The sequence below is a fragment of the Chlorocebus sabaeus genome, chromosome 26 (genome assembly GCF_047675955.1).
Source record: "Chlorocebus sabaeus isolate Y175 chromosome 26, mChlSab1.0.hap1, whole genome shotgun sequence".
Taxonomy (NCBI): domain Eukaryota; kingdom Metazoa; phylum Chordata; class Mammalia; order Primates; family Cercopithecidae; genus Chlorocebus; species Chlorocebus sabaeus.
The window spans coordinates 51,422,776-51,445,664 of NC_132929.1; the positions used below are offsets into that span (position 1 = coordinate 51,422,776).

Here is a 22,889-nt window from a genome sequence, read left to right on the forward strand (position 1 = left end):
CTGTGAGTGTCTGGGACTACAGGCAAACTTCACCATGCCCAGCTGGCTAATTTTTAAACTTTTTGTAGAGACGAGGTCTTGCTATGTTGCCCAGGCTAGTCTCGAACTTCTGGACTCAAGCGATCCTCTCACCTGGCCTCCCAAAGCATTGGGATTACAGGCATGAGCCACTGCACCCAGTTTAAGATTTACAATGGGCCGGGCGCGATGGCTCACGCCTATAATCTCAGCACTTTGGGAGGCCAAGTTGGGTGGATCATGAGGTCAGGAGATCAAGACCATCCTGACTAACATGGTGAAACCCTGTCTCTACTAAAAATACAAAAAAATTAGCTGGGCATGGTAGCCAGCGCTGTAGTCCCAGCTACTCAGGAGGCTGAGGCAGGAGAATGGCATGAATCTGGGAAGCGGAGCTTGCAGTGAGCTGAGAAAGCGCCACTGCACTCCAGCCTGGGGGACAGAGTGAGACTCTGACTCAAAAAAAAAAAAAATTTACAATGACAGCTGACTGATTCCCTACTGAGTTTGATTCCTGAGCTACATGTTACAGAAAACACCAAGAAGTTTAAAACACAGTCCCTGACATTTGTTTTTAAAAAACTGAGAAGCCAGATGCAGTGGTTTATGCTTGTAATCTCAGCATTTTGGGAGGCCAAGATGGGAGGATCACTTAAGGCCAGGAGTTCAAGGCTGCAGTGAGCTACAATCATGCTACTGCACTCCAGCCTGGGTGACAAAGCAAGACCTAGTCTCAAAAAAAAAAAAAAAAAGGAAAGAAAGAAACTGAGGATAGGAGATCCATGAGAGGCTACCAATGAAACAAGATGGTTACAGATCACTTTGAAGAAGATGGATGATGGATATGTGGATGTTCATGATACTATTCTCTCTCTACATACAGAGATTCAGATATTTTCCATTATATATGTTAAAAAGAAAGTTCCCTGCCCTCAAGAAATGGGTGGTTTCATCATGTTTCCCAGGGCTGGTCTCAAACTCCTGGGCTCAGACAATCTGCCGGTCTCAGCCTCCCAAAGTGCTAGGATTACAGGCATGAATCAATGCACTTGGCCTCAATATAGGACTTCTAAGCCAGAGGACCAGCCAAAGATGTCAAGAGCAGTAAGAAACTGTAAATTGCAAGCACCAGGGAAAAAGAAATAGCAGAACAACAGCATGAGAGGATAGAAATAACTCTGCCCAAGAGTGAAGAAACCAGGATCTTAGAACCAGCTGGACTAACATGTGATGACTGTAAAAAACTTCTTGGGGCTTGAGTTTAATTGTCAATTGAATTGTAACAATACCATTTACCTTAGCAGGGAGAGAGTGATGACCTGAGCTCGTTCTTTATGCTTATGCACCTGTTTTTATTAAGGATGGTTTTTGCTTAACTTGATACTTTTGGACTTCTCCCTAAATGTTTTTTGTTGTTGTTGTTTGTTTTGTGTGGGCTTTTTTGTGTTTTTTTTTGAGACAGGTCTCGCTCTGTCACCCAGGCTGGAATGCAGTGGCGTGATCATGGCTCACTACAGCCTCACTCTTCTGGGCTCAAGTGATCCTCCCACCTCAGCAACCTCTCCCACCTCCCCCAAGAAGCTGGGACTAAAGGCGCACACTACCACACCGAGCTAATTTTTTGTATTTTTATCAGAGACAGGGTTTCACCATGTTGTCCAGGCTGGTCTCAATTCCTGGCCTCAAGTAGGATCCGCCTGCCTCGGCCTCCCAAAGTGCTAGGATTATAGGCATGAGCCACTGCGCCTGGCCAAAAGTTAAATTTAAAAAAAATTTTTCATAATCTGCATTTCTTTTTTGTATGTTTTATATTGGCTATATTAATGTGGTCATTAATGTTTATTATTTATAAATATAGATTTGTGAATTTTTACTTGTTCTTCACTACTAGAAATGTGCAAAAAGTTTGGAGTTTTGTATTTTTTTAATTTGCCTGCCCAGAGAGACAGGAAGGTCCATGAAAGTAATGACCTTCCCATTATATTCCCCACAGGGCTAATACCTTGTGTAGCATGTAAAATACTAATTTGGGGCCAGGCATGGTGGCTCACGCCTGTAATCCCAGCACTTTGTGAGGCTGAGGTGGGTGGATTACCTGAGGTCAGGAGTTCGAGACCAGCCTGGCCAACGTGGTAAAACCTAAAAATACAAAAATTAGCTGGGCATGGTGGCAGGCACCTGTAATCCCAGCTACTTGGGAGGCTGAGGCAGGAGAATTGCATGAACCTGGGAAGTGGAGGTTGCAGGGAGCTGAGATCACACCACTGCTTACTGCTCTCCAGCCTGGGTAACAAGAGCAAAACTCTGTCTCAAAAACAAAACAAAACAAAACAAAAAAACCTCATTTGGGAATACAGCTTATTGTTAAAACACCATTCTGGAAAGAAGGATTGCTCACCTGGCTTCCCATTTATGGATATCTCAATCCTGACTTCATTGTCAGTTGAGTTTAGATCTATGTGATCAGTCTTAGTACTCAGAAGACTTTATTAACTTGAGGTTTTATAAAGAGAACATAAAAAGATTGAGACTGATGAAATCTATGTTATGGAATTTTATAAGACTCAGTATAAAATGGATATGAAATCCCAAATACTATAGAAGACAGTTCTGTTTTTCATGCTTAGACCCTCCTTACTAAGGAATACTAAGGGAAGGTAAAGCCCTAAGTAAGATGTGGTTACAAAACATGTCCATTTCTCCTTGGTGTTGACTCTGAGCCTTTGTCCCTTGCTTCTACTGCCTCACAAACATCTGGTGTGGATATGGTTGATGGCTTCCTCCTTGGAGGCCCTTCTGCTTTTAGAGAGCTCTCTATCTCTGTTAATTCCAATTGCTCTAAGTTCAGACTTCCCCAGGATTTCCTTAAGTTTCTTTAACTTGAGCACTCTCTTTTCTTAATTACACATTGCTTAAAGGAACTTCCCTGCTCCTTTAAGAACCTGGGTTCTGAGTTATTTTGTCTGTGTATCTTCTGCTGGGCTGCCCTATCTCCCAGAAGACTTCTAGATGGAACTGTAGCACTGGTTGATAGAAAAGTATATGCTGTTTACCAATCCATTTTTTTTTCTTCTTTTTTGAGACGAAATCTCGCTCTGTCGCCCAGGCTGGAGTGCAGTGGCGTGATCTCGGCTCACTGCAAGCCCCGCCTCCCAGGTTCATGTCATTCTCCTGCCTCAAGCAATCCGCCCACTTCAGCCTCCCAAAGTGCTGCGATTACAGGTGTGAGCCACTGCACCCAGCCCTCCCCTGAATGTTGAGTCTCAAAATCCTCTGAACTAAATGGCATTATTCCTGTTATGCAGACAAAGAAACTGAGGCCCTAGAGGGTTCTGATATGAGCAAAAAGAACCAGCACAGGTCACCTCCCCCTCATTCTCTTCCAATAAGTAGTTTTCCATACACTGAAGATTGCTGATAATTGACTTTCTCAGCTTCTATTTTCCTGACATAGAGCCAAGGTGGTAAAGAGAACACCCACCGGCCAGGCGCGGTGGCTCACGCCTATAATCCCAGCACTTTGGGAGACCGAGGCGGGCAGATCACGAGGTCAGGAGATCGAGACTACGTTGAAACCCCATCTCTACTAAAAATTTAAAAAATTAGCCAGGCGCGGTGGCAGGTGCCTGTGGTCCTAGCTACTCGGGAGACTGAGGCAGGAGAATGGCGTGAACCTGGGAGGCAGAGCTTGCAGTGAGCTGAGATCACACCACTGCACTCTAGCCTGGGTGACAGAGCAAGACTCCGTCTCAAAATAAAAATAAAAATAAAAATAAAATTAAATTAAAAAAAGAACACCCACCATCTTGATAATGCCTGCAAACATGCCGCATCCTGAAGGACATGGACTGTTTTCTATTCATAGCATTGCCCAAGGCACATCCTAGGAGAATGGTGAAGGCACTGCTGAATTTAATCAAGTAAAAAACTGTCACTTTCCTACCTGCATGTAGAATACCTAAAAAATAGTCTCAGTGCTTACCTATCCACAGCTCTGTCTAGCAAGTAAAACAGAGCCTGAAGTACCACATGTTGGACTGACTTGTGGGGATGATGCAACCTGGCAGTAAAGAGGGCAATGGAGGCTCCTGTTGGGTCCCGAACATTCTAAAGCAAATAAAACAAGAAACATTTTAAAAAATCAAATAGAAAATCACAGCAATTACTAAGACATATACTGGATAAGGGTTTGATACATGTAGAAAACAGATGCTGAGAATAATTCCCTGACTTCACCAATTGCTCCCCAAAGGGAAGAATGTTAATATCATCCCTTGCCTGATTCTCTCAGGACTCCCTGGACCATATGTCTGTGACAAGGAAAAAAAAAAAAAAAAAACGTTCTCTTTGCTCTTCAACTGCAGACAGATCAAAGGATGGCTCTGCACTGGCTTCCTAGCTAACTTCCCTGGCAGAATGGCAAAAGAAACAAGCAGCAGCAGAGAACCAGGGAACAGGATCACGATTTCCACCCTCTGCCTTAAAAGTGCCATTGTATGTTTACTTGAAAGGCTGAGGTCTCAACTAAGTGGAGAGCTTGTGTTAAGTATGGAAGCATGGGTGTCTGACACATTGCATACCTATCCCAAAGACCATGATTAACCTTAATGGACCAACTGAAGAAACTTTTCTAAGTCTACTGTACAACTGATTTTCCATAATTTAATTATTCAATTATCATTCATAACTGTAATTACTAGAAACTATTAGTATTCAGTTATTACTAAAATAATTTTATACCAAACTGCATGGCTGTTTCACATCTGCTCCTAACTGTGGAGACTCTCTAGATTCAGGATAAGGTATATAGGAACAAAGTCCAAACAGGACACCAGTTAAAAAAGGAAGTAATAAGGCCCTATGAGATAGGGTCCCTAAACACTCACTAAGATGGTGAATTTTCCACTGAGGATCTCAGAACGAAGAGGTTCCTCATGAGGTTTCAGCTTCACAATGCCTTCCTTCCTTCGTGTTTCCTAAAAAGGAAGCATACCAAAATGTATTAATATGAAAATACTGTATATCCAGGACAGTGCCATGTAACCACCAAATCTCAGAGATAGGGTGGTTATCAGTGAATGAATGAATTATAAATTTCATAACTAAATAAATTTCATAACTAATTCTACTTCATTTAGTTGAACTAGAATTCAACTAAATGGGCCGGGTGCGGTGGTTCACGCCTGTAATCCCACCACTTTGGGAGGCTGAGGCAGGCAGGTCACCTGAGGTCAGGAGTTCCAGACCAGCCTGGCCAACATGGTGAAATCTCGTCTCGGCTAAAAATACAAAAATTAGCCTGGCATGGTGGTGCGTGCCCATAATCCCAGCTACTCAGGAGGCTGAGGCAGGAGAATCGCTTGAACCCAGAAGGTGGAGGTTGCAGTGAGCCAAGATAGCACCACTGCCACTCCAGTCTGGGCAACAGAATGAGACTCTGTCTCAAAAAAAAAACAAAAAACAAAAAGAATTCAGCTAAATGAATAATGAAGTCAACTAAATGGATTATGAATTTCTTTGTAACTGCCTCCAAGCCAGCCAAGCATTTTCAGAATTCCTGTCCAAATCTACTTTATCAGCCCCTCAGGTAGGGTATTTTTCTCTGACTCAGTAAGAATCCTAATCCTAACCCTGAAGAGTAACCAGTATGTTACATTCAGGTGCAGGATCAAGGTTCTTAAACACGCAGCAGCACTGACATGGTACCAGGACACTAAAATATGGACCTCAAAAATGTCTGGACGCATACATCCTCACACATTTTCTAGGTTTAGGCCTCTCCCATGTTTAAAAAGGAGTCTTCTCTCCACCTGATATTGTCTCCAACAGCAGCTACGACGACTTCATTTTCCTCACTCTGATGACCAGATTTTTTTTTTTTTTTCAATCAAGACCGAGTCTCACACTGTCGCCGAGGCTGGAGTGCAGTGGCATGGTCTTGGCTCACCGCAACCTCTGCATCCAAGATACTCTCTTGCCTCAGCCTCCTGAGTAGCTGGGATTACAGGCACATGCCACCATGCCTGGCTAATTTTTGTACAGACGGGGTTTTGCCATGTTGCCCAGGCTGGTCTCGAACTCCGGGGCTGAAGTGATCTACCTGCCTCGGCCTCCCAAAGTGCTGGGATTACAGGTGTGAGCTACCGCACCCTGCCTCTTCAGTCCTCCTCTTAAATGACAAGGTTGACCACTTACATTTCCTTTCTCCAGAGACAATCTCTACCTTTACATATCGATAACAAAAAAAATATTATCTTGGTTTGTCCTATTTCATCAACTGCTTGTTTTTAAACCTCTTAGGCTGGGGACGGTGACTCACGCCTGTAATCCCAGTACTTTGGGAGGCTGAGGTGGGCAGATCACTTGAGCTCCCTCCCTCCCTTCCTTCCTTCACAGAGTCTCACTCTGTTGCCCAGGTTGGAATGCAATAGTGTGATCTCGGCTCACTGCAACCTCCACTTCTTTGGTTCAAGTGATTCTCCTTCCTCAGCCTCCTGAGTAGCTGGAAATGTGGGTGCCACTACACCCAGCTAATTTTTGTAGTTTTAGTAGAGATACGGTTTTGCCATTTTGGTCAGGTTGGTCTCAAACTCCTGACCTCAAGTGATCCACCTGCCTTGGCCTCCCAAAGTGCTGGGATTAAAGGCATGAGCCACTGCACCCAGCCCTAGTCTCTCTTTCTAAATAGTAATCTCTGCCCCTGGAACACAGTAAGTATAAAATAAGTATCTATTGAGTAAATGAATAAATATTGAATGAGTTGGTCCACAACATAGATGTAACCGAACTTCAGTTAAGCTAATCCTAGTGCTTGTTATCCCAGTTTTTTTTTAGGGAGATTTTGTATTTCTTTAGAAGGATTCTGACCCCAAAGTAACATGCTGTATAGTGTTTTATCAAAGACACTACAAACTGAGAAAGCAAACAGAAGCACAAAACCAAAGTCTGTGCCCCCTCAAAAAACAAAAATCAAAACAAAGTAAAATCCAGATGCCGCTACATTTGCATAAAGATGCTTTAAGATAATGGACCTAGCTAATATGCAGTTGCTCTTCTTTTCCAGGGTTAAAACTTCCCTTCCTAAAAAAAAAAAAACAAATAAAAAACAACTTCCCTTCCTGAACTGCCCGCTAAGCTCAGCATTCATCTGAATGGCAAGTTTCTAAAAGCCCTAGACATCCTAAAAACCAACAGATTTTCATGTGGCCAGAGTCCAGTGAAAAGAGCTAGGATTAAAATTCTAGGAAGGGTGAACCCCTGTCCTGCCACCAGGATGCTGTCAGGCTACTTCCTTCATCTCAATCATTAGATGTGGCATCCTGGTGTACAATCAAAACTTAGGTACAAAAGTAGTGACTTCCAGCAGCTGCCTTGCCCAGCTTCAGCTCTCACAAAGGCTCCTAGATATGGATTCATTTTTTATGGGAGTGGGGAGGAACACTTAGAGAACCGATGTGTGTGTCGAGCATGATAGGGACAACAGCAACACTAAGCCCAACTGCCACAGGTCTAGTCCACCCCTGAGCAACATACTCTGTAGGAGTGGAACAATTCTATGGCACGGAGCACATCAAACTTCCTTGCCATGAGGAACTTGACAGCCACATTCCAAGACAGCGGGGAAACGTTGTACTGAATTGTCCACTTGTTAATCTCTTCGAGAAACTGCTTGGTAGCCTGTTTGACAAAGAAAGAAAGAATAATTAGTAAGAAGAGAATATATTTATGGAGTCAAAAAACAAACAAGTAAAAACTATCATCCCTTCCCCAAGCAAGTCTGAACCAGTTTGCTACAGGGAGCAGGGAAAGACAAACAAAAAGGTAGAAACAGGTCTGAAACTGAAATAGTTAAAATTTGTATAATTCAGTGAAGCCAGAAGCCAGATTTAGGTTCAGAGAACAGGACTTAGCACAGGTATGCATGAAAAAATGAGGGGGGAGAAGAGCTATCCTGAATGAAATGCAAATTACTGGTCCCAAAGCAAAAAAAAAAAAAAAAAGCTGGGAGGCCACATTTTGGGAGGTGGAAGCAGGAGGATCACTTGAGGTTAGGAGTTCAAGAATAGCCTAACCAACATGGTGAAACTCCATCTCTACTAAAAACACAAAACTAGCCAGACGTGGTGGTGCACGCCTGTAGTCCCAGCTACTTGGGAGGCTGAGGTAGGAGAACTGCTTAAACCCAAGAGGCAGAGGTTGCAGTGAGCTGAGATCACGCCATTGTACTCCAGCCTGGGCAACAAGAGCAAAACTGTCTCAAAAAAAAAAAAAAGAAAAAGAAAAGTGGGCAGGCCTTCCAAAGGATTATTGCCTAATACACAGTGTAGTATAGCAGTCTCAGCTGCTGCTTTGGTCCCACAAGCCAACTGGACACAGCAAAAGAATCAGAAAATGGTTTTGGCTTTGGAATTTGAAACCAATAAAACTATTAAGAAGAATTTAACAAATCAAAAGAGCAGCTATTCTTTGTGCTGACTGACCCCATTGCACCTTTTCATGCTTTACATGGCAACCCCAAAACTGGATACTAGTATTCACAGTCAGTAATAGCCCCTCTGGATAGTGGTTTTGGAAAGGGGAGGAAATTTTTCATTTTTACTGTCTGAGCCAGGCTGGCAAGATGCCTGCTTCCAGAACTGTTTCTCTCTCTCAACTAATTCATGTTCATTTATGTACTCTCACCCTATTTCTCCTTACATTATAACCAATTTCCTTTTTAGACAAACTACTTTTTCTTCATTTTAGAATGATTTAAATTGGGATTTTTATTTTTTTCTTTTTTTGAGACAGGGTCTCACTCTGTGACCCAGGCCGGAATGTAGTGGCACAATCTTGGCTCACTGCAGCTTCAACCTCCTGGGCTCAAACAATCCTTCTGCCTCAGCCTCTCGAGTAGCTGGGACTATAGCCATTGCATGTGTCACCATACCCAGTAATTTCTTTGTTATTTTTAGTAGAGACAAGGTCTCACTACATAGCCCAGGATTGGTCTCAAACTCTGGGGCTCAAGAGATCCTCTCACTATCCCTCTCAAAGTGCTGGGATTACAGACATGAGCTGCTGCCCCCAGCATTTTTTTTTTTTTTTTTTTTTTTTTTTTTTTGTTGAGACAATGTCTCACTCTGTCACCCAGCAGACTGCAGTGCAGTGGCACAATCACTGCTCATTGCAGCCTTAAACTCCTGGGCTCAAGGGATCCTCCCGTCTCCGCCTTCTGAGTAGCTGTGACTACAGGTGCACACCACCACACCTGGGTAATTTTTTTGACTTTTTTGTAGAGACAAGGACTCCCTTTGTTGGCCAGGCTGGTCTTGAACTCCAGTGCTCAAGTGATCATTCCATCTTGCGTTCCCAAAGTGCTGGGATTGCAGCTGTGAGCTAAATTGGGATTTTTTTCCCCCTTTTTTTTAGACAGTCTTGCTCTGTCGCCCAGGCTGGAGTGCAGTGGCGCGATCTTGGCTCACTGCAACATCTGCCTCCTGGGTTCAAGTGATTCTTCTGCCTCAGCCTCCCAAGTAGCTGGGACTACAGGCGCACACCACCACGCCCAGCTAATTTTTGTATTTTCAGTAGAGACAAGGTTTAACCATATTGGCCAGGCTGGTCTCCAACTCCTCACCTCATGATCCGTCCACCTCGGCCTCCCAAAGTGCTGGGATTACAGGTGTGAGCCACCATGCCCAGTCAGGAAAAATTTTTTTGTAGGCATTCTACACTACTAAAAGCTTCATGCACAGCTATTCTGTCCCTTCCATCCAGAAACTTTTCTCAGCTGTTTGTCTACAATATGATGAATCTGATGAGAATTCTGAATTTTAACCATACTTCTATTCCCAATCAACCCACAGTTATATTTATTCATATTTAATAAGCACCTGTTATTTGTGTTTTTTGGGGTTTTTTTTGTTTTTTGAGATAGAGTGTGACTCTGTCTCCCAGGCTGTAGTGCAGTTGCCCGATCTCAGCTCACCACAACCTCTGCCTCCTGGGTTCGAGCAATTCTCCTGCCTCAGCCTTCTGAGTACTACGCCCAGCTAATTTTTTGTATTTTTAGTAAATACAGGGTTTCACCATATTAGCCAGGCTGTTCGCGAACTCCTGACCTTGTGATCCGCCCTCCATGGCCTCCCAAAGTGCTAGGATTACAGGCGTGAGCCACCATGCCTGGCCATAAGCACCTGTTATTTGTTAAGCTAATACTTGCACTGAGAGGTATAAGGAATACAAAAATGAGGTTTGCTTCAAAAGGTATAAAACTAGCTTACCATGTGACCATGGACAAGGTCTTTGCTAATTTTTCAATTGAAAAATAAAGGGAGGGCTGGGCATGGTGGCTCACAACTATAATCCCAGCACTTTGGGATGCCAAGGTGGGTGTATCATTTGAGGTCAGGAATTCGAGACCAGTCTGGCCAACATGGTGAAACCCTGTCTCTACTCAAAATACAAAAATCAGCCAGGTATGGTGGCGCATGTCTGTAATCCCAGCTACTCGGGAGGATGAGGCAGGAAAATTGCTTGAGCCCAGGATGTGGAGGTTACAGTAGCCAAGATCGTGCCATTGCACTCCAGCCTGGGTGACAGAGCGAGACTCTGTTTCAAAGAAAAAAAATGGCTGGGTGCCGTGGCTCATGCCTGTAATCCCAGGACTTTGGGAGGCTGAGGAGGGTGGATCACGAGGTCAGGAATTCGAGATCGCCCAGCCAATATGGTGAAACCCTGTCTCTACTAAAAATACAAAACTTAGCTGGGCATGGTGGCATGCGCCTGTACTCCCAGCTACTCAGGAGGCTGAGGCAGAAGAATCGCTTGAACTCAGGAGGCGGGGTTGTAGTGAGCCAAGATCGTGCCATTGCACTCCAGCCTGGGCGACAGAGCGAGACTCCACCTCAAAAAAAAAAAGAAAGAAAAAGAAAGGGAGGGCTGGGTGCGGTGGCTCACGCCTGTAATCCTAGCACTTTGGGAGGCCAAGGCAGGAAGATCACTTGAGGCCAATTCTAGCCTGGCCAACACAGTGAGACCCTGTCTCTAGAAAAAAAAAAAATTATATATATATATATAGAGAGAGAGAGAGAGAGAGAGATAGAAAAGAAAAATAAAGAGAAAAAGCATAATAGCAATGACCTACTTCGGAGTCTTGGCAACAAGTCCTACCTTGCAAATACAATCCAAATTGCTGCACACTGGTTAAACAACAGGCAAACTAAAATCCCAGGAGAGTCAGCAATACCTCATAACAGAGCATCTGATTCATCCTCCAATTTCTAGGAAAGGACAAAAGTACTTGGGGAAAGTCTAAATGGCCTGAGGCTGCACCTGAGCTTTACAGCCTAACAATTAAGGCAACATAGCTTACACCATTGGAGAAGGAAAGCACCAGCAAAACCAATCAGGCAAAGTGCATGAAAAGAACCAAGAAATAGGCCGGGCGCGGTGGCTCAAGCCTGTAATCCCAGCACTTAGGGAGGCCGAGACGGGTGGATCACGAGGTCAGGAGATCGAGACCATCCTGGCTAACACGGTGAAACGCCGTCTCTACTAAAAATACAAAAAACTAGCCGGGCGAGGTGGCGGGCGCCTGTAGTCCCAGCTACTCCGGAGGCTGAGGCAGGAGAATGGCGGGAACCCGGGAGGCGGAGCTTGCAGTGAGCTGAGATCCGGCCACTGCACTCCAGCCCGGGCTACAGAGCAAGACTCCGTCTCAAAAAAAAGAACCAAGAAATAAAGGCCATGAAGAAAAGTTTTCAGAAGATCATTTTGGCCTGGAACCAGCTGAAGCCACGCCAGAGAAAATAGTTTGAGTTGCCTCTGTGGAGTGAGTGGCCAGCATCAGAATGAGGAAAGATGGAAGGAAAAAGAAGTGAGCACAGAAAGATCCCAGAAATAAAACTCTAGCCAGTCAGTAAATTCCCCAGGAGACATGGTACCTGTTTGTTTGTTTTTTTGAGACGGAGTCTCACTCTATTGCCCAGGCTGGAGTGCAGTGGCGCAATCTTGGCTCACTGCAAGCTCCGCCTCACTGGTTCATGCCATTCTCCTGCCTCACGAACTCCTGACCTCATGATCCGCCCACCTCAGCCTCCCAAAGTGCTGGGATTACAGGTGTGAACCACTGCACCCGGCTGAGACATGGTAACTGATTTTTAATTAACCTATTATATTTTAAATCCAGTTCTCTAGTGGGCCTCTCTGATGTTGCTTATAGAATAAAACACCAGAATAATAGAACATATTTTTCCTGCTACTTAGCTGGGTATACAATTTCTAATGAGAAATAATCAACAGATAAATCAATGTATAAGTAGAATCAGAAAATCTAAATGACCAAGAGGTGATATGAACTCATCACATATCCATCTGTTAAGATAACTTTTCATTTTTTGGCCGGGCACAGTGGCTCACGCCTGTAATCCTAGCACTTTGGGAGGCCAAGGCGAGCGGATCACGAGGTCAGGAGTTCGAGACCAGCCTGGCCAACATAGTGAAACCCTGTCTCTACTAAAAATACAAAAAATTAACAGGGTGTGGTGGCAGGTGCCTGTAATCCCAGCTACTTGGGAGGCTGAGGCAGGAGAATAGCTTGAATCTAGGAGGCGGAGGCTGCAGTGATCTAAGATTGTGCCACTGCACTGGAGCTCAGGAGACAGCATGAGACTGTCTCAAAAAAAAAAAAATATCTTTTCATTTTTCATAAATAAACCATGTCCTAATAAGAGAAAGGCACACAGGTTTCACACATTTCCTTCAAAGTACATCTTGCCTTCCTTTTTGTTATTTATTTGCTCAGTTCCTCCAAGTTTCTTAGTGTTCTGTAGCTCCCAAGAGCTGTTGCCTTGAGCTGACCTCTGTCCCCCTGCTGGTCAGGATGTTATTCTTGGCTTTAAGCACAGGAACAATTCCTCCTGGTTTGGTCTGACCAGGCCTTGCATGTAGAGAGTCCAGTGTACTGTAAACAGTGATGTGATATTTACAGATACAAATACACACGCATAGCACCTGCTCTGTTCAGCCTCAGATTACCCTCCTGCATACCCATCCCTCTGGTGGAAGAGATGAACCTCTAAAAGGAGTCAGAAAGAATGGTCTCATCTTCAACAACCTTCCTTTAGACAGTTAATCAGATTTCTCCCTCTGTTTACACATGGGTTTAACATAACCACTGAGTACAAACTAATTTGTAACCCTATTGGTTACCAGAAAAACAAGTCCCAGCAACTTTAATGAGCAACACACTCTTCAGAAGGGATAACTGAAATTCTGGAAATTAAAATTCAGTGTATTTCCTCGTGAAAGAAAGAATGGGTCAAAAGATGAGTCACAGCTTAGAAAATATTTTAAGTCCAGGACAGTGGTTTGAATCTATCTACGCTTATGAAACACAAGTTGTTAACACCTGGCAGCTAAGGAAGAGCTGGAGTTCAAACAGCTCTGGTCTTCCTTTGGGATAAGATCTGAATCGATAATATGGAGAAACTAGGCCGGGCGCGGTGGCTCAAGCCTGTAATCCCAGCACTTTGGGAGGCCGAGACGGGCGGATCACGAGGTCAGGAGATCGAGACCATCCTGGCTAACACGGTGAAACCCCGTCTCTACTAAAAAATACAAAAAAAAAAAAACTAGCCGGGCGAGGTGGCGGGCGCCTGTAGTCCCAGCTACTCGGGAGGCTGAGGCAGGAGAATGGCATAAACCCGGGAGGCGGAGCTTGCAGTGAGCTGAGATCCGGCCACTGCACTCCAGTCCAGGCGACAGAGCCAGACTCTGTCTCAAAAAAAAAAAAAAAAAAAAAAAATATGGAGAAACTAACATTACCACTTACAACTCTCCTTAACCAGTTTTTCAGGTAAGAGTAAGATTTGTTTTGTTTTGCTTGAGACAGGGTGTTGCTCTATCACCAAGGATAGAGTGGAGCGATCATGGCTCACTGCAGCCTCAACCTCCTGGGTTCAATTGACCCTCCTGCCTCAGTCTCCTGAGTAGCTGAGACTACACGCACGCGTCATCATGCCTGACTAATTTTTGCATTTTTTAGTAGAGACGGGGTTTCGCCATGTAGCCCAGGCTGATCTCAAATTCTTGGGCTCAAGCAATCCGCCTTCCTCAGCCTCCCCAAGTGCTAGAATTACAGGCATGAGCCACCATGCCTGCCTGGCCTCAAGGGTAAGATTTGTTCCTGCATAGTCAAAAAGCATACTATAATTACCTAAATTACCTACTCCCATAATCATGTTTAAATAAATAAAAACAAGTTTCTTGACTATAGCCATGAAGATAAAGACACTGGAGAACCTGCTATAAAACAGCTGAGAAAGTTGTCAATTAAGCAGGGTACACACTGGACACAATTCACTAGTGTTCAAATAATGGTATCAGAGAGAATAAAACCAACAACATAGTCTCCATGTTACATCAAACTCTCAAGAGCAGCTATAATTCTGAGATGAGCTTTGGGTAAGGAACTAGTCACTCAAGAGGTCAAGAATAATGTGCTGGCACTCTCAGTTCCACAGGTAGTACCTTAAATCCTATAACCCAAGACAACCTAGGAGAGTGAAGAGCCAGACCGATAAGAAACCTGCTCCTGAAATAAAATAAAAAAAAAAACTTTTGTCTCCTGAAATGTCAGTCAGCTAACCACAACGGAGAAAGTTTAGTGTGATTTTGGAGATTATAAAGAACCAATCCATCTTCTTATTCACTACTGTGTGTTATTTGGGCAAGTCATTTAACCTCTCTGAGCCTCAATTTCCTCACTTTGAATGAGAAACGGATGGAAGAGCACCCACTGCCATACCTAGCACTTGGTTGTCTCTGATTGGATGAATGTTCATTTTCTTTTTTCTTTACTCTGGTCATTTCACACTAAAACTTCTTTCAACAGAGATAGAGTTTCTTAGAATCATATGACCTCTGTTGCTTCCCTTTAGCCTCTATCAATGCAATCTCTCTAATCCATTTTATAAAAAAACCATACATTTAAACTAGAAATATGTGTTCAGGCCAGGAGTGGTGGCTCACATCTATAATCCCAGCACTTTGGAAGGCCAAGGTGGGAGGACTGCTTGAGCCCAGGAGTTAGAGACCAGCCTGGGCAACATGGTGAGACCCATCTCTACAAAAAAATTTAAAAATTAGCCATGCATGGTGGCACATGCCTGTGGTCCCAGCTACTCGGGGAGCTGAGGTGGGAGGATTGCTTGAGCCTAGGAGGCCAAGGCTGTAGAGCGCCAAGATCATACCACTGTACTCCAGCCTGGGTGACTGAGACTCTATCTCAAAAAAAAAAAAAAAAAAAAAGGCCAGGTGCAGTGGTTCCCACCTATAATCCCCAGCACCTTGGGAGACCAAGGTAGATGGATCACCTGAGGTCAGAAGTTTGAGACCAGCCTGGCCAACAGGGTGAAATCTCATCTCTACTAAAAATACAAAAATTAACCAGGCATGCTGGCTTGCTCCTGTAATCCCAGCTACTCAGGAGGCTGATGCAGGAGAATTGCTTGAACCCAGGAGGTGGAGGTTGCAGTAAGCCAAGGTCATGCCATTGTACTCCAGCCTGGGTGACAAGAAAGAAAGAAAAACAAAAGAAATAAGCATTCAACTGAAAACACTTTTTTAAAGGACCAATTCTTCCTCATTCAGGGCTCTGTGGCTATAAAGAAAAAGATGAGGCCAGAAGTATTTAGACTTCAGTTCCCATCTTTTTGTCCCTACTTTCAGACTACTCTGGCAGCTCCAGAGATTAACACTGCCATCCTAGGCACAAGCTCCTTTTAACAGCGCAAATCAACTATGGAAAGGTCTCAATACAATAAAGAAGCAGGTGTTGATACAGGTGTTGTGCAGAACAAATACCATGAAAAAATGCAGTCAGTCATCCTGCAATGAAAACCGAAATAAGGAAAGTGATTCAATGTAAGACGCAATGTCTGGCTTTCTTTTTTTTGTTGTTTTTGAGACGGAATCTTGCTCTGTCGCCCAAGCTGGAGAGCAGTGGCACAATCTCGGTTCACTACAAGCTCGGCCTCCTGGGTTCACACCATTCTCCTGCCTCAGCTTCCCAAGTAGCTGGGACTTCGGGCGCCTGCCACCATGCCCAGCTAATTTTTTTTGTATTTTTAGTAGAGACGGGGTTTCACCATGTTAGCCAGGATGGTCTCAATCTCATGACCTCGTGATCCACCCGCATCAGACTTCCAAAGTGCTGAGATTACAGGCATGAGCCACCGCGCCCGGCCGCAATGTCTGGCTTTTACCAAATTTGAAGATACTTCTGTATTTCAACAAATACGCCATTTCTCCATTATTTCAGTGACGGATGCATTAATGAACTCCTTCCTCTCATGCCTCTCTCCTTCATTGTGAATTACTGCCTTTTTATATATATTGATACCTTCAGTCCACATTAATCTGCTGGGAGACAGACTCTGAGCAAAGACACTGGTTTGCTATAAGGCAGCAAGAGGTTTGATGAATTTCCAAACTAAAACTACAATTTTTCCATAAGCACTTTGTTAATGTACCAAAAAAGGAAACAAATCCAGTCCCTTTACTATTTACTGGTTTATCTCAAATATTTTCCACTTATCAGGAAAACATTGCCTTTTCTTAAAATGTGATTTTAAAAGAGATAATGCTTTCTTAAATAGCCTCTTACTGCATTTGGGAAAAGTTTTAAGTATATTTTCTAATTTTATCGTATTATAAAACAATGTAATAACAAAAATTTGCAAAAAAGTGAAAGGCCAGTCATAATCCCATCACCCTACACAAGTGTTTTCATGTTTTTAATGATTTAAAAATTGAATTCAGGCCGGGTGTGGTGGCTCACGCCTGTAATCCCAGCACTTTGGGAGGCCAAGGCGGGCGGATCACGAGGTCAGGAGATCGAGACCATTCTGGCTAGCACGGTGAAACCCTGTCTCTACTAAAAAATATAAAAAATTAGCTGGGCACGGTGGTGGGCGCCTGTAGTCCCAGCTGCTCAGGAGGCTGAGGTGACAGAATGGCGTGAACTCGGGAGGCAGAGCTTGCAGTGAGCCGAGATCGCACCACTGCACTCCAGCCTGGGCGACAGAGTGAGGCTCTGTCTCAAAAAAAAAAAAATTGAATTCAATGGAAACATACTAATAAATACACAATTTTATAAGTATATATCACCACAAGCACCATGCACTTTTAAATAAAAACTTAGGGAAGGGGAGAAGAAAGGATTAGTCAAACATTCACAACAAGTATTTGCTGAGGGCCCATTCTGTGCTAATCAGTACAGTAGTTGTTGAGAAGACACAACATAGATCACTCCTAGGCCTTTGGCTAAGATCAAGTGAGAAGACACACACAGAGACATAAAGACCCTATTCCAAGCAGTTTACAATCATTTAACTATGGAGACAGATATATAAATAGGTCTTCACCATATAATGTAATAAGTTCTAGGAAGGCTCTATGAACAGAATGCTATGGGATTCAAACTTTCTCTACAGATATAAAAAAATTTTTTTAGGAGTGCCTTGAAGGATGAGTAGGAATTTGTCAGGCAGAGAAAAGTATTCTAGTGAGAGAAAACAAAATGTTTCAAATCAGGGTCATAAAAGAACAGGGCTTATTGGGGATATCACATAGCTAGTGTGTCCAATGTGTATGAGGGAGAACAGTGGGAGATGTGTGAACAGGGGGACTGAACCAGACCGGGAAGGCGCTTGCATGCTACACGTCAAATTCCAGACATGGTCCTATAAACATAAAAGATTCAATAGAGATCTTTAAGCAAAGGGATGAGATGATGAGTTTGGTTCCCCTCTCCCACCTCAAAAAATAACTATAAGCAGTGGGGAAGTCAGACTGAAAGGAAAAAAAATCTAGCAACAGGGAGGTAAGTTCCCTGAAGACAGGGATCACATCTATTTTATTCACCTAGTTCCTAGTACTGTGCCTGCCACAAAGCACTTACTTAATAAATACCTATGATAAATGAATGAATTAATTATTGAAGTCTCAAGAATATTAACATTTAGAGGGCAGACAGAAGATGAAGAACAAAGGAACTTTTAAATTTTCCTTTTAGAAATACTAGTGATTGCAGGCTGTGGCCGCGGTGGCTCACACCTGTAATCCCAGAACTTTGGGAGGCCAAGGCAGGCGGATCACCTGAGGTCAGAAGTTCGAGACCAGCCTGACCAACAATGTAAAACCCCATCTCTACTAAAAATACAAAAATTAGCCAGGCGTGGTGGGGACGCCTGTAATCCTGACTACTCGGGAGGCTGAGGCAGGAGAATCGCTTGAACCCAGGAGGCAGAGGTTGCAGTGAGCCGAGATCGTGCCATTGCACTCCAGCCTGGGCGACACAGTGAGACTCTATCTCAAAAAAAAAAAAAATACTAGTGATTGCTGAAAATCACAGAAATGGAGATTTAAACACAAACAAGAGGAATTGTCAAATATCTTCCTTAAAAAAAAATAGACCAGGCTCAGTGGCTCACGCCTGTAATCCCAGCACTTTGGGAGGCCGAGGCGGGCAGGCCATGAGGTTAAGAGATCGAGACCATCCTGGCCAACATGGTGAAACTCAGCCTTTACTAAAAATACAAAAAACTTAGCTGGGCGTGGTGATACGCACCTGTAGTCCCAGCTACTCGGGAGGCTGAGGCAAGAGGATCACTTGAACCCGGGAGGCAGAAGTTGCAGTGAGATAAGATGGTGCCACTGCACTCTAGCTGGGTGACAGAGCGACACTCTGTCTCAAAAAAAAAAAAAAACTTGCCGGGCACAGTGGCTCATCACACCTGTAATCACAGCACTTTGGGAGGCTGAGGTGGGCGGATCACGAGGTCAGGAGATTGAGACCATCCTGGCTAACACGGTGAAACCCTATCTCTACTAAAATTACAAAAAATAAGCCATGTGTAGTGGTGGGTGCTTGTAGTCCCAGCTACTCAGGAGGCTGAGGCAGAAGAATGGCATGAACCCAGGAGGAGCTGAGATCACGCCACTGCACTCAGCCTGGGCGACAGAGCAAGACCCCGTCTCAAAAAAAAAAAAAAAAAAAAAAAAAAGGCTAGGCGCGGTGGTTCACGCCTGTAATCCCAGCACTTTGGGAGGCCAAGGCAGGCGGATCACCTGAGGTCAGAAGTTTGAGACCAGCCTGACCAACACTGCAAAACCCCATCTCTACTAAAAATACAAAAACTAGCCAGGCGTGGTGGTGGGCACCTGTAATCCCAGCTACTCAGGAGGCTGAGGCAGGAGAATCACTTGAACCCGAGAGGCGAAGGTTGCAGTGAGCTGAGATCGTGTCACTGCACTTCAGCCTGGGAAAAAGAGCGAGACTTTGTCTCAAAAAACAAAAACAAAAACAATAACAAAACAAAACAAAACAAAAAAACTTCACAGTAAAGATAGCTCTCACATTATAGGCTTCTCCAAGGAATGTAAAGACTTGGTTTAACATCAGGAGATCTACCAAAGCAATTTTTATGTTAACAGGAAAAGAAAAAAAGTATATAACCTTCTCAACAGATGCTGAAAATGCACTGCATAAAATCCATCACACATAAGCCCCGTAATTTTTTTTGTATTAAAGATGGGAAGGCTAGCAGGTCTGCTATTACCACCATTATGCAACATTGCACTGAAGGTCATGCCTAACACAGCCAAAAGATGCGTAACAACCTGATGCATAAAGACAGGAATTTTAGGCCAGGTGCGCTGGCTCCAATCTATAATCCCAGCACTCTGGGAGGCCACGGTGGTCAGACTGCTTGAGCCAGGAGTTCAAGACCAGCCTAAACAACATGACAAAACCCGTCTCTACAAAAAATACAAAAATTTGCCCAGCATGATGGCACACGCCTATAGTCCCACAAGTGGGAGGATCACTTAAGCCCGGGAGGCAGAGGCTGCAGTGAGCTGAGACTGCACCACTGCATGGCACCCTAGCCTGGGTGACACAGCCAGACTCTGTCTCAAAAAAAAAAAAAAAAAAAAAAAAAAGGAATGTTAAAGAAGAGAATAAAATTCAGAAACCATACGGTGTATATCTAAGTATATAGTATATGAAACAAATAATATGACAATTAGTAAGCAAAAAGTATTATAGGAATTTATATATGCATATAAGTATTTGTAGGATACACAAAAAACTGGTAATAATGGTCACCTCTGGGGAGAAAAAATGAACTGAGGCTGGGTGCAATGCTTCACACCTGTAACCCCAACACTTTGGGAGGCTAAGGCAGGAGGATCACTTAAGTCCAGGAGTTCCAGACCAGCCTAGGCAACAAAGCAACACCCTGTCTCTATAAAAAAATTAAAAAATAAAAAAAGAAAGAAAAGAGAAAGGAAGAAAGGAAGGAAGGAAGGAAGGAAGGAAGGAAGGACAGATGGACGGACGGACGGACTGGGAAACAGCAAGGGAAGATAAACTATAAGCAACCCTTAAAATTTGTTTTTTTGGCCGGGCGCAGTGGCTCACGCCTGTACTCTCAGGGGTTTCACCATCTTGGCCAGGATGGTCTTGATCTCTTGATATCATAATCCACCTGCCTTGGATTATAGGCGTGAGCCACCGTGCCTGGCCAGTGATTTATCTTTAGTAAACAAATTAACATTTACTATCTTCTCTCTGAAGGAAGCTGGTATTTAGAAGATTTTTTTTTTTTTGAGATGGAGTCTGGCACTGCCGCCCAGGCTGGAGTGCAATGGTGCAATCTTGGCTCACTGCAACCTCCGCCTCCCAAGTTCAAGTGATTCTCCTGCCTCAGCCTCCCGAGTAGCTGGGATTACAAGCGTATCTGGCTACTTTTTGTATGTGTTTTTAGTAGAGACGGGGTTTCACTACTTTGACCAGACTGGTCTCGAACTCCTGACCTCGTGATCTGCCTGCCTAAGCCTCCCAAAGTGCTGCAATTACAGGCGTCAGCCACCGCACCCGGCCTAGTACAGAATATTTAATTGGAGGACCACGAAGACAGAAATGTTCACCCATTTGAATATGTGAACTTTTTTTTGTTTTTTGAGATGGAATCTCCCTCTGTCACCCAGGCTGGAGTACAGTGGTGCGATCTCAGCTCACTGCAACCTTGGCCTCCCAGGTTCAAGTGATTCTTCTGCCCCAGACTCCCGAGTAGCTGGGATTACAGGTGCGCACCACCACACTAGGCTTACTTTTGTATTTTTAGTGGAGACGGGGTTTCACCATGTTGGCCGGGCTGGTCTCGAACTCCTGGCCTCAAGTAATCCACCTCAAGCAACTTCCCTGGCCTCCCAAAGTGCTGCAATTATAGGCGTGAGCCACCACTCCTGGCCTGAATGTGTGAACTTCTAAATTATATATCACGTTTTATTTATTAGCAAGTGTGGAATATAGAATTTCTTATGGCTAAGACCTGTAAAGGTATCATTAAAAAAATTAAAGACATAGAATACCCCACAGTTTCTCTACCTTTTTGAAGGAAAGCATCAGAAATAAAAAACAAAAATGAAACTGACTTTTGGAAAAGTTTAGTCCATAGAGATACAGCAAATAAATAGGCACAATAAAAGAAAAGGGAGTAGAGTCAACTAAGTTTGAGTGCACTGTAAATAGTTTTTAAAAAAATAAGGTGTGACGGGCACGTTGGTTTACGCCTGTAATCCCAGCACTTTGGGAAGCCAAGGCAGGTGGATCTCAAGAGTTCGAGACCAGCCTGGCCAACATGGCGAAACTCTGTCTCTACTAAAAATACAAAAATTAGCTGGACGTGGTGGCATATGCCTGTAATCCCACACTCAGGAGGCTGAAGCAGGAGAATCACTTGAACCCAGGAGGTGGAGGTTGCAGTGAGCTGAGATCGCACCAGCCTGGGTGACAGAGCACGACTCTGTCAAAAAAAGAGAGAGAGAGAGAGAGAGAGAGAGAGAGGGGAGGGAGGGAGGGAGGGAGGAAGGAAAGAAGAAAAGAAAGAAAGAAAGAAAAAGGAAGGAAGGAAGGGAGGGAGGGAGGGAGGGAGGGAAAGAAAGAAAATGTGAAGCAGGTCTCATTGGAAGCACTACTTTTGCTGCCTTCCTGTTTGTACTTTTCAGCTGCTGAGAATGATCCAGGCGGCTGCTGGGTGAGGTGATTCACGTAATCCCAGCACTTTGGGAGGCTGAGGTGGGAGGATTCCTTGAGACCAACATGGGTAACATAGTGAGATCCTGTCTCTATTTAAAACAAAAAAAGGATGATCCAGGTGGGATGGGATGACTCATGCCGGTAGTCCTAGCACTTTGGGAAGCTGAGGTAGAAGGATTGCTTGAGCTCAGGAGTTTGAGACCAGCCTGGGCAACATAGGGAAACCTCATCTCTAAAAAAAATAAATAAAAATTAGCCAGGCATGGTAATGCACACCTGTAGTCCCAGGTACTCGGGAGGCTGAGGTAGGAGGATCACTTGAGCCTAGGAGGTCCAGGCTGCAGTGAGCCGTGATCATTGCACTTTAGCCTGGGTAACAATGAAACCCTGTCTCAAAAAATAAAATAAAATAAAATAAAATAAAGAGACAGGATCTTGCTCTTGCCCAGGCTTGAGTGCAGTGGCATGATCATAGCTCAGTGTAACCTTGAAGTCCTGGGCTCAAAGGATTCTCCTGCCTCAGCCTCCCTAGTAGCTGGAACTACAGGTGTGTGTCACCACGTCTGGCTACTTTTTAAATTTTTGTAGAGATAGGGTCTCATCAGCCGAGACTGGTGTCGCACTCCTGGCCTCCAGTGATCTTCCCCCATCAGCCTCCTGAAGTGCTGGGATTACAGGCATGATCCACCACACCTGGCCTCATTTTATTTATTTATTTGTTTGTTTTATTTTATTTTATTTTTTTGAGACAGAGTCTCGCTCTGTTGCCCAGGCTGGAGTG

General features: G+C 44.1%; 1 protein-coding gene across 2 annotated transcripts in view; it reads right to left on the reverse strand.

The window, feature by feature from the left end:
* PTPN9 (protein tyrosine phosphatase non-receptor type 9) overlaps positions 1–22,889 on the reverse strand; it is a 112,819-nt gene that overhangs the window by 54,145 nt on the left and 35,785 nt on the right. For both annotated transcript variants that reach the window (XM_008015814.3, XM_073012340.1), the window contains exons 2-4: positions 7,552–7,695; positions 4,905–4,994; positions 4,001–4,125 (exon numbers count right to left, since the gene is read on the reverse strand). In XM_008015814.3, the coding sequence (XP_008014005.1) occupies positions 4,001–4,125; positions 4,905–4,994; positions 7,552–7,695 (359 nt within the window). The remainder of the gene's footprint in view (positions 1–4,000; positions 4,126–4,904; positions 4,995–7,551; positions 7,696–22,889) is intronic.